This window comes from Micromesistius poutassou (assembly GCF_964030765.1).
Source record: "Micromesistius poutassou genome assembly, contig: SCAFFOLD_5945, whole genome shotgun sequence".
Classification (NCBI taxonomy): Eukaryota; Metazoa; Chordata; class Actinopteri; order Gadiformes; family Gadidae; genus Micromesistius; species Micromesistius poutassou.
The window spans coordinates 1-13,439 of record NW_028177847.1 but is presented as its reverse complement, the minus strand read 5'-3'; the positions used below and the strand labels follow the sequence as shown (position 1 = coordinate 13,439).

Below are 13,439 nucleotides of genomic sequence, written 5' to 3'. Positions count from 1 at the left end.
GTCCTCCGAGGTCAGAGGAAGCACATGCGTGTTATATATATGAGCGTGTGTGTGTGTGTGTGTGTGTGTGTGTGTGTAACGGCTGCCGTGACTCACTCTGGGCTGAGGGAACCGGGATTTCCCCCTCCCCCCCCCCCCCGACTGTGATTCACGGTGGGAAATGTGTACTGTGTGCACTCATGCGCTGCGTCTGTGTCCTTAAAGGACAATTCCGGTATTTTTGAACGTTGAGCCCCCCTTTCTGGTTTGTCTAGGATGAAGTGGAGTGGTTGACGGCGGAATTTGGACCGTTTAGGGTTGTTTTAAGGACAGGTTTGTGAATGCCCGTAGACAGCCATTCTGAAGCGGGCAGGGGCGATTCTAAATGAGCCGTGCACCCGAGACAGGACCAATAGTCGTGTGTCAACCACTCTATTTTATCCTAGACAAAACAGAAAGGCGTCTCAATGTTCAAAATACCGGAATTGTCCTTTAAGTGGCAGTCTTGAAGTTCTTGTTTTTGTTCTCTTTGGCGACCCCTTTGGCGGAAACACACACACACACACACACACACACACACACACACGCACACGCACACGCACACGCGGCAATGCTGCAGAGGCAGTCTGTGTTACACAACATAGTTAATACCAACGTGGACGTGAACCCTCCACAGACCCGCTCCCTGTACGCCGGCTCCGACTCCGGCGTGGTCCAATCCCCGACCTCCTTCTGTGGGAAGTACCCGTCATGTGACCAGTGTGTGCTGGCCCGGGACCCCTACTGTGCCTGGGACCCTCCCTCTTCGTCCTGCGTCAATATACTCGACCGCCCCGCCGCCGACGCAGAAGTGAGTCTGCACCTTCGTCAAGAGACGTTTACGTTACGCTGGAGACACGGGGGGAAACGTATCTGCAGTGAAATCTGATGCATTTCAGTCATTTTCAATGTATAAGCTTTATTGAACGCCTGAACATGACCAAAAGCTAATAATAACAATCTGGTATCCGATGTTTTTGAGTATTATTCAAATATTAACATTTCTTTAAAGAACATTTCTTTACAGTATCGTTTGATTTGTACTCAAAGGTGTTCCATGTCGTTTCTTGTTTCTTGGTAACCGGTTTATTTATCGTCTCTAGTCGTCCCGTGCTCCTCCCTAGTGACCTTTTAAGCACACCGACCTGTTTGTCGTTCCAGGGGTCTGATCCAGAGTTTAAAAGGTGACGCAGATTCCTGTCCCGCAGGTAAGATAAAGACGCATGACTGGACGCACACGATACAACAACCAAACATTCCCGACACGTGACCTCATCACGAGAACAGTCAAACATTCTGCTCTTGGCTGGATGATGGTACGACTCCCCGGTCGCTAGTTAACGTGCTCTCATATCAAATGATAGTGGAACACTTTCTTGGTTTCCTCATGAAGCAGGATTCCTCACTAATAAGGCAATGCTTTCAAAATGGCATTCTTCACACTCGATGTCATTAGCTGCCATTGGCTAGTGTGTTGAGGTGTCCCTGATAAATGATAAATAAATATAATAAATACATTTATTTATTTGCTTATTTGACAGGGACAATGCACAGTTCATTAACAGTGCCAGAGTGAGCTATTTTACATCTGTAGTATATAAAGTAGTAGTAAAGTATAAAAACAATAACACACGGTTTTAAAACAGTAAAACACAAATGAACCCTAACTGTTCCCGACGCGTCTGCTAAACACCCTAAATGTACACTGAATGTAAATGCTTCACATGGGCAGCGATCCCATAAAGAGACATGCAATCACATTTAAAGAAGAATAACATAACATCACCGCTCTCCCCCCCCCCCCCCCTTCCCCCCCAGTGGCGCCCCTCTCCCCGCGGGACTACCGGCGCGTGGTGGTGCGTCCGGGCAGCTCGGCGGAGCTGCCGTGCCCGCCGCCCTCCAACCTGGCGCTGGTCGCCTGGCGGCTCAACGGCTCGGCGCTCACCGAGGCGTCGCGCTTCCACTTCGTGGGCGAGGGCGGCCTGCTCATCTACAGCGTGGGCCCCGAGGACCAGGGCCGCTACGAGTGCTGGTCCCTGGAGTGGGCGCCGGCCGCCGGCAAGAACTTCAGCCGGCAGGTGGCCGCCTACGCCCTGGCGCTGGCCGCCCCGCCGGGCCCCCGGGGGCCCCGCAAGGACCCGGGGCTCGGCCGCCGCGGCTCCTCCTCGCCGCCGCCGCCGCCCGGCGAGGCGATCCCCGAAGGTAACGCAAACACGCCGGGGCCCTCCCCGCTAACGCCGGCGCACCTCTCCCCGCCGCTGCCGCCGCCGCCCCCCGCAGCCCCGCACCGACTCCCCACTAACCCCGCCCCCCCCCGGCGGCGGCGGCGGCGGCAGCACGCCCGCGCCTGCAGCAGCCGCGGCGCCCCCCCGCACCACGCCCACGCCGACGCCGGCGCCGTCCTCCGCCCCGGCCCCCAGGGGCTCCCCCCCCCCGGAGGAGTGGGACCCCTCGGCGCAGTACCTGCAGCGGGGCAACGCGGGCGGCGCTCCTCTGCCTCTTCCTGCTCTTCTTCTTCCTGTTCCTGGCGGCGCTGGCCTACAACTGCTACATGCGCTACCTGCCGGCGCCGTGCCTGCGGCTGCGGGCGGCGCTGGTGGGCGGCCACAAGTCGCCGCTGCGGCCCGAGTACCGCGCCCTGCGAGGGGGGCCTCATGGAGCCGCCGGCGCCGGCGTCGGCGGCCGAGAAGCTGAAGCTGGCGCAGCGGCCCGCCGCCCAGCAGAACGGCGGCGGCGGCGGTAGCCAGACTCCCACCCCCGACCCCGACCACCAACACGGCCAACACCACCGCCACCGACACCGCCCCAGAGCCAGCTGCGTGCGCTCCGCGACACGGGCTACGAGACGGAGCCCGACTGCGGCAACGGGAAGGTCCCGTCGCACGGGTTTGGATTCGGCGGCGGCGGCGGCAGCGACAGCCCCTCCAGCGAGAAGCCCTTCGACGTGGACTCGGACTCGCAGCACATCGAGTTTGCCGACGCGGACGAGCCGAGCTGCTAGCGGGACAGTCTGGTTTTATTTTTGTTTTGTTTTTACTTTCTCCCCCCCCCGAGCACAGCCGAGCACAGAACGTGTTTATCGAGCGTCCAACTCTACGAGCTGCCTCCTTTCGGGGTAGGGTTGTGAAATGTGAAAATGTGGCCGACGCCCATGGTGGCAGATTCCCCCCCCCTCAACTCTCCGATAGAACCAACGCTATCCGACATCCAACGACCGACGAACGTCCAGCGATAAAAAGATTTTTTGTTAAATTCCAAATTGGAAACATTTGTTTACCAAATTGGTAAGTTAAATTAATGTTGACCAGATTGGACCCATGTTAACTTTGTACAGTGTTGGGGCACGCGTCTTGATACTTTTGTAAACTTATGTAGATCCTACCAGATATTTGGGGGAACGCCGTGTTTTTCAAAACCCCCCTCAGTGCGATCTGTGTGGCTTTGGGGGGTACGGGGGGGGGGGGGGGGGGGGGGATTGTACCGGCGTTTTCTTTCTTGAATGTCGTCACCTTTTGAGCACGATGTCTGTGGACCGCAGCGATCGGCGATACCGACGGAGAATGCCAGAACACGGGAGAACACAACCGAATAGAGGAAAACTGCGTGGGAAGGATTTAAACTCTTGGACGTGTGCGTGTGCGTGAACCTAGGGGCGATCCCAACATTACGGACGGGGGGGACATTTTGACCGGAAAATGCGAAAAACAAAAAGAGGATTGGAACCACTTTGAGAAAGTCACCGACATGTGAAGTCTGACATGCTGAAGAAGGACGTTCCGCTGTCATTGTGCTGTGCCATATTAACTTCTACTAGTCCCATTCCCCAGTATGGTGTGACAATAACCATACATAACGCGTCTAATTTAAGACCATATTGCTTGATTAAGTAACGCCTCTCCTTTTTTTTTTTTCTTCCTGAAATATGAGCCTGGGATACAATCTTATCTTATTTTTTTGTATTTTTGTTCTTATTAATTTAATCGAGCTTTAAGTATTAGAGTATTTTCCAGAGAGCTATTATTTAATGGATACTTCCACTGATGCACGACTCAAATCACCGCATCTCCTATTTCACTGCATCTCCTATTCCGCTAGAGTTTCACCTCTCATTCCCCCGTGTTTCCCCTTCGTTTCGCACGTCCCCTCCTCTTCTTCTTCCTCTTCTCCTCACTCCTCTCTCCTCCGTCTCCATCACCCCCCCCCCCGTCCCCATTCCTCTTTCTTCCCTCACAGCCCTGGCCACCTCTTCCTCCTCCTCCGCCGCCCTGTCTTCTGAAGGTAGCTCTCGCTCTGTCCTTTCCTCCACCTCCTCCACCTCCACCTCCTCCTCCACTTCCTCCTCCTCCTCCCCCTCCGAGCCCAGCGTGGGCGTGGCGGGAGGCGGGGAGGCGGAGGTGAGGCTGCTGCCCCCGCTGCTGAAGGACCAGGCCTGGGGGCTCCACGCCCAGGAGGCCTTCCTGCTTTTCTGCCTGGCCCTGGGTGAGTGGTGCTTGTGACCTCTGACCTTTGACCCCCCCCCCCACTGCCCGAGCCGGCTCTAGCCCTTAACTGCATCCCAGAGGAACGTGTTTGCAGGTTGATGCCCTGGCAGCCCCCCCCTCTCCCCACATTTATTTTTCTAATAACTTCTATCCTCTTTTTCTTGCATGGCATTTTCCTTCTACATTGCCAACTCTCTCTCTCTGTGTGTGTGTGCGCGTGCGCGTGTGTGTGTGTGCGTGCGTGCGTGCGTGCACACCCGTGCAACATAAAACCTAAACCAGGGTCAGATGTGTCAATGTACTCAAGAATAGGCTGTAAATCATCGTGTATACTGTTAGCGTCCCACTGTTCTGGTTTGCAGTCTTGGTTTGATACTAACTTGCGAGTCCTGCTTGTTGTTTTGTGGCTGGAGAGTCTTGGGACATTTGAAGTGGACTTTTCTGGATTGCTTTTTTTTTTTTTTTAATGTTCAAGAATAGTTATATTTTGTTCAACACTTTACCCAGAACTTTGTGCCTGTAAACAAGTGTAAATATATTTGTATATATGGAGAAAATAATACTTTTAAATATGTACATAGATTCTCGTAAATCTTGAATACTGCTGTAGGGGATTTGAATAAATGTTACATTCAAATGTTTTCCAATACTTGACTTTGTCTTTCAGTTTAAAATCGGTCCAATCAAATTTATTTGTATTTATTTGTGTCTTAGGCTAAATTAAAAATATTCTAAATGGTCTTTAACCACAACACTTCAATGACAGCCAGGCTTTACTTGGGATGGTTTGAACGGCAAAACAAGTTAGCACGAGAAGTTACATCAGGTGGGATCAATTTGAGTCAACCAAACAGCAGTGTGATAATAATCTGCCATTTACAACAGATGCTGCTGCCTGTGTAATCAAACTAACCTTTGTGGTTAATCCTTTTGAAAATAGTAGCGCGCAACAAGGGTTAAAAGCCTGGGTAATTCCACTCATGCGGGCAGAGAAATGCATCGCATTCGTCTTGAATCAGATTCTAATTGGCTGGGGTCTTGCGTTGGTACTGTAAATACTCTACTCAACCCCTTCAAACCACCGACCAGAAACTGACCTCATGCATGATCTAATCCTGACGGCTCCCGTTAACAAAGCAGTGCAGTGTGTGTTCAAACCAACATAAACCACCAAGGACCCAGCTAAGGCAAGTATTGCATCTCCACGCATGTCCCATTCAACTCCACAATCTTCTATATTTTCTGTGGTTGTGTTTTTAGTTTTTAGTTTTTTTCGAGTCATGGCTCGTCCAATCGCGTCTAATCACAGGCCCGAGCGACACGCGCGTCCATTGGCTGATCAACGGACACACTATGGACACGCCCATCATGGAGTACCGGCTGCAGCTGGGGCAGAGCGAGGTGCTGGTGAGCAGCTGGCTGAAGGCGGGGCCTCTGATCAAGGACGCCTACTACAGCTGTGTGGCCGAGGCGGGCGCCGGCAGCGACATGTCCGAGGTGGAGCTCCGCCTTCCCATTGGAGGTTAGGAGAGGCGTCCTCGTGTGCTGACCAATGGTCGTCGAGTGTACCTACGGGACTACTGGGAACAGGTTGCTCAGAATCGGCGTGATTGGTGAGAGAGAGAGAGGGGGCAGGACGTTGTGTTACGAGACTAGCCGTGAAAAGAGAGAGAGGGGGCGGGACGTTCAGGTATATGGGATTAACGGGAAGAGAGGGAAAAGCTACAGATGAGAAGGATATTCGTTGCTTTTCGGATATTGCTCTGTCAGATTATTCTTTAAAAGAAACAACGCCTCAATTAATCCCCTTAATGTTGTTCTTGTCCTGTACTTACGCCTCGTACCCACTGTACACGTCCGTCGACGGATCTCATTGACTTTACATGGGACGCTCCCGAAATGCATTGTGGGTCCGTCCGTCAAATCGGTCTCCGTCTCTTGCGTCCAAAAGTTGAGAAAAGTTTAACTTTTCAGGCAGCGACGGATCCGTTGGCCAATCAGATCGCTTTATACGCAGATCGTGTTTTACCCCATGCGTCGGACACGCCCACTCTCTTCCGTCGACCGACGTGTACAGTGGGTATGAGGCGTTATTCTTGTCGCTCCTGCGACGTTACTGTCGTAAACACAGCTCATATGAAGTAAGAGCACGGAAAAGATAACGCTACAATTTACAAACATGACCCTCTCTCAAAACCGGCGATGGGTTTGGGGGGAGTTGTGGTTATGCAGTTAACGTGAGTTGTGTGTCTCCTTCTGGTCGCCTGCTTCACAGACCAGGAGAGCGTCCCCGCCAGAGACCTGACCCAGTGGAGAGGAGCGCTGACTGAGCACGAGCACCTGCTCAAGCGGTGGGAGAACGCCTGGGTAGGTCTGCGTCAAGATGAGTGGCTCCCTGCTCCAGGCCTGAGGAGTCCTACCTACGGCGCTCACTGGTCCCACTAGTCCCAAGTTACTCTGGACCATGAGTGCAGGCGTGGGCTACTGCTTAATGAGGACATTACAGTGGGGGGGGGGGGGGGGTTGGTAATTGTTCCACACTACTTCTTTGGTTTGAAGAAATGCAATAATTGTTGACTAGTTCATAGCTTGGTACATTTGAGAGCTATTCCCCCCCCCCCCCCCCTTTAAGAACTCTTGGATGCCTTTTTTGTAGTAGTTAGTGATGCTTTGTATTGTTCTCGGCCCTCATACACACTTTTCCATACAAACCTGCTAAATATAATGTAAATAAAGCAATAATTAGTGGAGGCTCCGTACGTCTGTCCTTCGATTTCCCCCGACGACTGTTCCTCCGACAGACTTCACACTTGGCGGGTGTACTGCCGCGGACCCAAGGAAGTGCAGCGCGGTCCAGTATGTGTGTGAAGTTGTTTAGACGAGCGCTTCTCGACGGGCGCCGCAAACAAAACAGCGTGTCAACCAAAGATCTGAACTCCTTTTGTTGTTCTTCAGGATCGCTGCGATGGCCACGGCGCCCTGTGAGGAATGTCGCCGCGCATTACATCGTGCCCTCGTCCTCTCTGAGCAACACATTGTTCACGTCCAGGGACGTCGTCCGAGGTGCCCCAAGCCGGGCCTTGATGATGTCACAGCTTGACGCATCGTGACGTCAGGGCATTGCAGCAGAGTCTTGATAAGACCCCCGTCCGTGGAATGCATCGGCCTTATTCGGACACCCGGTGTTTCTGTAAAGGGTTCCCCCCCCCCCCTCCCCCCTCCTCCCTCCCTCCCTCCCTCCCCCCCCCCCGGTGTGTACATGCTGTGCTGGATACTCTGGGTAAAGGATTTAGCTGTTGCCCTTAAAGGGACCTTGTTGTACCACCAGGCGTGAGGTTGATGAGCCGTTTTGAAGCCCTTTTCACAATCTGTCACTTTGTGGCGTGTCCGCCCAGACGGACGGTTTTTCGACTCCAATCCGCTGGATCCGGTCCGCCACTCCGCTGCTTCCAGCCAGATGGAAACCTTGCACATTAAGTGGCTAGTGAAGGCTCGTCAACATGACCCCTGGTGGTGAAAGAAGGGGCCTTTTTTTTAAATATGAGGGTATATGATCTGTCGTTAATTGTGTAATAGATTTATCAGTTCACTTACTTAACTTTCACTAATAATTAATTTGTAGTCTGTTGTCGTTATTTTTTTTGTTTTGGATGTAATATCAGTTTTTGACTGAAAAATGAAAAATGAGTTGGAGAGCAAAGGCAATCACAGAAAATTGGTCTTAACGTGTTGAAAGCACCCTATGTGTAAAGTTTACACCTTTCTCTCGCTTCACCGTCCTTTATCACCCCTGTGTCATGTACATCATCGCGTGTGATGGAACACATTTTCACTTTGAGATTGCATCGTGGGATGAATGACATAATCTTAATATTCACTTGCTGTCAATCTTGGTTTGCTTTTCTTGAAAGAGCATTATCGTCACTGGTTAGGGTTGGACACTTTTTAAACACTGTATTCCTGTGAGGCTCTGATGCAAAATTCTGAATTTACCTTTTGCCATGGGTTGCAACCCATGTGATGACAAATAAAAATGTTCATTGAAATTACTGTTTACGGTCCAAATTACTTTTCATGTTTACAGTGCTTTAAATGTGATTATTATTGATCACTATGCACTCTGTACTGGAACAGTTGTACTTGAGGAGTTTTTATCCACTTTTATCCAAAGTGACTTGTTACTATTCATGCACTATATGTGCCGGAAACATCCATCCCAGTATTGCATACACACACATATACACGGCAGAGTCAACCATGCAAGGCATCGGGAGAAATTAAGATTAGCTGACATCAACGAGGCGGGGAACGAACTACCAACCTTCCGGTTGGATCTAATTGGGTGATCGTACTTCCTTCCACCCCTGGCCTGTGGTTATTGCTCATGAATAGGTCGTTCTGGTTTCCAACTATAAAAATGTGGTTTTCCTTGACGAGACTGTGGTCGTAAGTTGCTCGCTCATCAAAACATGCTGCTTCTGCTTAACCGTCTTCGCCTTAAAACTATTATTTACATTTAAAGGAACTTTAAATGACCTTCAACCTTTGTTCTTGGAGCCTGTTTAACTCCTTTCATTGAAGTGTGTGAAGGTGTTACTAATTGAAAGCGAGCGCATTTGCATGTTCCAAGTTCACTCCTTCACAGGTCAGTCGTGACAAGACTTTTGTTCCATGCAGATTAAAGCTCCCCATTTTAAAACCACACTCCCATCTGTAATGACGTCGGTAACGATTTTGAAATTGCATGTAATGGTAAATAAAAGTATGGGACCTCTATGTAGCATTGGCAACGGTTTCACCCTGTGTTCGTGCGTTGCTGCTGCTAAATGGACTATGGTCTTGTTCTACAGTAGACCAACGCCTCCAGTGCATCCTCCCTTCCACCCTCTCCAGCAATCAACATATTTTTAGGCTTCAGACAGTGAACTACGCTATTGCTTTTATATATAAAGAAACAACAGTTCAAGTTAGGCGCGGAGTGATACTGAACGGGAACAACAGTTGGGAACCAATCAGATCGCTTGATTTAAGCCACCCGTTTTATAATCATGTTTAATCTTGAATGAAAGAAAACGGGTTTGTTTTTAAAGTGGCATGAACATTTTAATGTCTGTAGCGACTCGAGACTGAAGGCAAATTTAATTTGTGCAGACCAATATTTCTTTGAACAACATGACTGTTGCTCGGGTCGAGCTACAGCTATAGGGTGACATCAGGACAGCGAAATTAAATGTATAGGCTAGCCGCTAGACTATGTATTTCTTTAAATTTAAGAAAGAAATTAAGAAAGTTAATGTGCGGTATACAATGGTTATGACTGTAGACAAACTGCGACCCCTGTCTCCCATTTGTTTATTTAATTAATATTTTAAAATCATATATAATATAATATTAATTTAATGAAATGGGCGCCAGAGGGCGCAGTTTAGCCAGGTTTAGCTCGGTAGCTGAAGCACTTCGCAAATCAAGTTTGGTCGCTCCAACAAGCTATAACCGTGTGCTGTGTGATATATTTCATATATTTTCACCGCTAAACTCCGTAGAATTAAAAGGAACGTTGTAAGTGGAACATGGCGAATTTCATTTTATTTTATTGCGTCTTGAAAAACAATGTTTTTGACTGCACTGGTCGCGGCAATACAACATTGACATCAAAAGGCCGATTAGCCTCGCATCTGCACGTGCGGCCACTTTTAAACATCCAACAGATGGCCACGGGTCGACTTCTGTTCTGAGGTGAAGACGACGGCGACTTCCACACCAATTATATAGGCCTAGATTAGAAAAATAATAAAGTCCAATTGAAACTACTAGCCGTCTCAAAAGGTATGCCCAGCCGGACCCAACGACCTCCCTTCTACTGTACACCTGTACCGACTTTAGGATCGGTCACTCCGGGGCCATGAGGTAAGGGTCCACTACAAATGATTCAGCGTGATCCCAGTCATGGTCTCTAAGTGATAATGGTGTTTCTGAGCAATTTCGAGCGTCAATTATTATTTTATTGACACTAAACTTGGCAAACGTGTTTGTGGGATCGCCTTTATGTGTTTCAAGGGAGCACCATCTGAAGTGGTTTTGTTATTGATTGACTCTGCGCTCATATTTCTATAATTACCGGAGATGCATTTATGCTGGCCACATTTTTTACTTTGTTTTGATCAAGTGCAGAGATATAGCCGTTACCAATAGGCTACAAATATGTCATATGGAAATTGGAAACCATAGAATAACAAAAAGGTAAGGGTGTGGATAGCTGAAAAGCAACAATAACAACAGATGCCATGCACCTTAGGTGGTGCTTTCCACCTAAACGTCCATAGTGTATAACATAGCATCCACACCAGCCTATTGGTGAGCGGTAACTGGAGCTCCACAGAAGATCAACGCTGCCCTCTACTGGCCTTTTCACAGCCACTCTTGTCTATGTATCAGATCAAGCTATGTTAGTCAGGAATACAATTCATACGACATCAATGGAATTTAATATTTGATATTGTTCTGATTTATCTTTACTAGTTTAGTCTACTACCCATGCCCTGGTACATCTTGGCATCTTGGTACATCTTGGAAAATCTTGGCTGTTTCTTTAAATCCTTTCCGCATTTTTCACTCACTCCTACACAACATTAAGTTAACCAACATGATACGAGTGACTAGGATTGTTGGTTGTTTCTCCTTGTGGTAAGGTTTATTACTACTGTTATCTCTCTAGAGCTGTTATGTTGATTTGGGCTACTGACGAATCATGGCAGTCCACCCTGGTGGGCTCCATAAAGAGGACCCTCTCCCTATATATACACCTCACCTTTAATATTATTATTAATATTATTATTATATATATATAACAAAATAAGATTACACACACCTGTCCCAATGTGGGAGTGTTCCCACAGGCTGGAAGGAGTTCACTGGTGGACTACCTATCAACTGGTATACTGGAGTAGATCAGCCCGTCATGCATCTTCTGATTGGACACTCCAGAAAGCATGTACCTGAAAGCATTTTATAATCCCTGGTCAGGGGTTTGGTTGTCTGATAAACGTAAGTCCCCCTGAGGCCCCGTCGACTCCACACAGAACCGATTTTCTTGTGCGTTTGGGCCGACCGTCCAGACGAATCCGAAACTTTTCTGAAACCAGGTCCCAGGGTGGATAAGATAAAAACGGACCTATGCGTTTTCGTGTTAGGATTACAAACAATGACGTCATCGCCCCCCCACCAGCTGGGAGACGTTAGAGTTGTGTTTAATTTAAATTTTTTAAATTTGATTAGTATTATTTTTGTAGCTTTAAATACAGCCCATTGGTAAATGTAATTACTATCTGTAAATCAAAAAGTATTTCTGCTCAATCTAAAAGGTTTAAACTGCTTTCTCCTCCTTGACTGTATGTTTGTATACAGCATGCAGGCTTGATGCGCGCAGGCTTGATGCGCTCCACTTTTTTTGCGGAGAGAACCAGTGCCGCACAGTGGCCTTGAATATGTGCTACAGCGTTTCTACAGCTCGATGCGTTTTCGCAATGAGTCCGTCTCTACGGAGATATTCCTGAAACGCATCAAAGGAAAACGGAGGGTAAAAGATCGTTTTCGCCCGTGTGGACGGGGCCTAAGTCACCGTTGCTAAGGGACACAAGGCTTAGCATAGAAACAACTTTACCTACCTGCATGTTACCCCATGGAAATTGTTTTGTGTTTGAGACAGCAGGTTTTACATCTTTGAGGCATAAACAGTCCACAACAAGGACTATGCTGGATGATGATGTACTTAATGGGCATATTTCCTAAAAAAACCTATCTGGCTAAACATAGCCAATAACAATGTGTTTTGTATTCATTCAGGTATAATTCCTGGTTTGGTTCTCCGATTAACTTTAAAGTCTCCGTCACTGTTGCTAAGGGACACAAGGCTTGGTATAATACTTAGTATTAATACACAAGGCTTGTAATAATCTTCTACTTTTGAATAGAGAGTGCACCTCAGGAAAAAAAAAACCAGCAGAACAAATTACTATTATTATTTCTATATTTGTCCACTTTTTATTACTGTTTGTCCACTTTTTTATTACATACAGAACCAAAATTGGTTCTGTATGTGGTCATAATGTGCAAAATAATCAGAACTACAATGACTTTAATACTTTAAATACATATTAGTACAATAACATATTCTAGTTGAAATAGAGAGTTGGTACTGAAACACCTTTTGTTTGTTTAAACTACTTGATATAACATGGATGTTTCTGTGAACCATTCATGGCTGTATAATACAACACAGCACACAATAAGGATACACGCTCATGCTGTTCAAAATCACAACGTATGACTTATGCTCAAAACATAATTTGCCAAGTGTTTGTGCCTGTCTTGGCCATAGCATTTGTTATGTCTCATTATTTGGCTAGTTTCTACTTTGAAAATAACTCTTGCTTTTCAAATGTTTTTGGTAACCGTAGCAACAGTAGTCAAGTGAAGCGGTCTCTGAAGCATCACTGCCTGAGGATGCTCCCTCTCACTCGCTCCCTTCCTTCCTCTCCATCTCTCCCCCTCCCTACCTCTCGTTCTCCCTTCCTCTCACTCTCTCTCTCTTTTTCCCCCTCCCTCTCTCTCTCTCCCCTCCCTCCCTCTTTCTCTCTCTCTCGCCCTCCCTTCCTCTCTCTCCCTTCCTCTCACTCTCTCTCTCCCCTCTCTCCCTCTCTCCCCCTCTCTCAGTCTATCTCTCTCTCTCTCTCTCTCTCTCTCTCTCTCTCTCTCTCTCTCTCTCTCTCTTGCCCCCTCCCTTCCCCTCTCTCTCTCTCTCTCCCCCTCCCTCCCTGTCTCCCTTCCGCTCTGCAATGCCTTCGAAAGTTAACAGAAAAAAAGTTGGTAAAACTGTTGGACATAATAATAATATTGGACATGGAATAATAACATCAACAGCATTAGGAATACACATGTTGG

At 48.2% G+C, this 13,439-nt stretch overlaps 1 protein-coding gene across 1 annotated transcript; it reads left to right on the top strand.

Moving 5' to 3' along the window:
* Positions 1 to 589: 589 nt before the first annotated feature.
* LOC311374995 (uncharacterized protein) lies at positions 590 to 8,498 on the top strand (the record flags this gene model as incomplete). The annotated part of the gene is made up of 8 exons (XM_084490712.1): positions 590 to 666; positions 740 to 829; positions 1,180 to 1,226; positions 1,837 to 2,220; positions 4,252 to 4,497; positions 5,809 to 6,021; positions 6,775 to 6,866; positions 7,455 to 8,498. 8 exons carry the CDS (start codon positions 590 to 592, stop codon positions 7,482 to 7,484), a joined length of 1,179 nt encoding a protein of 392 aa, XP_084346838.1. The 3' UTR covers positions 7,485 to 8,498.
* Positions 8,499 to 13,439: the final 4,941 nt, after the last annotated feature.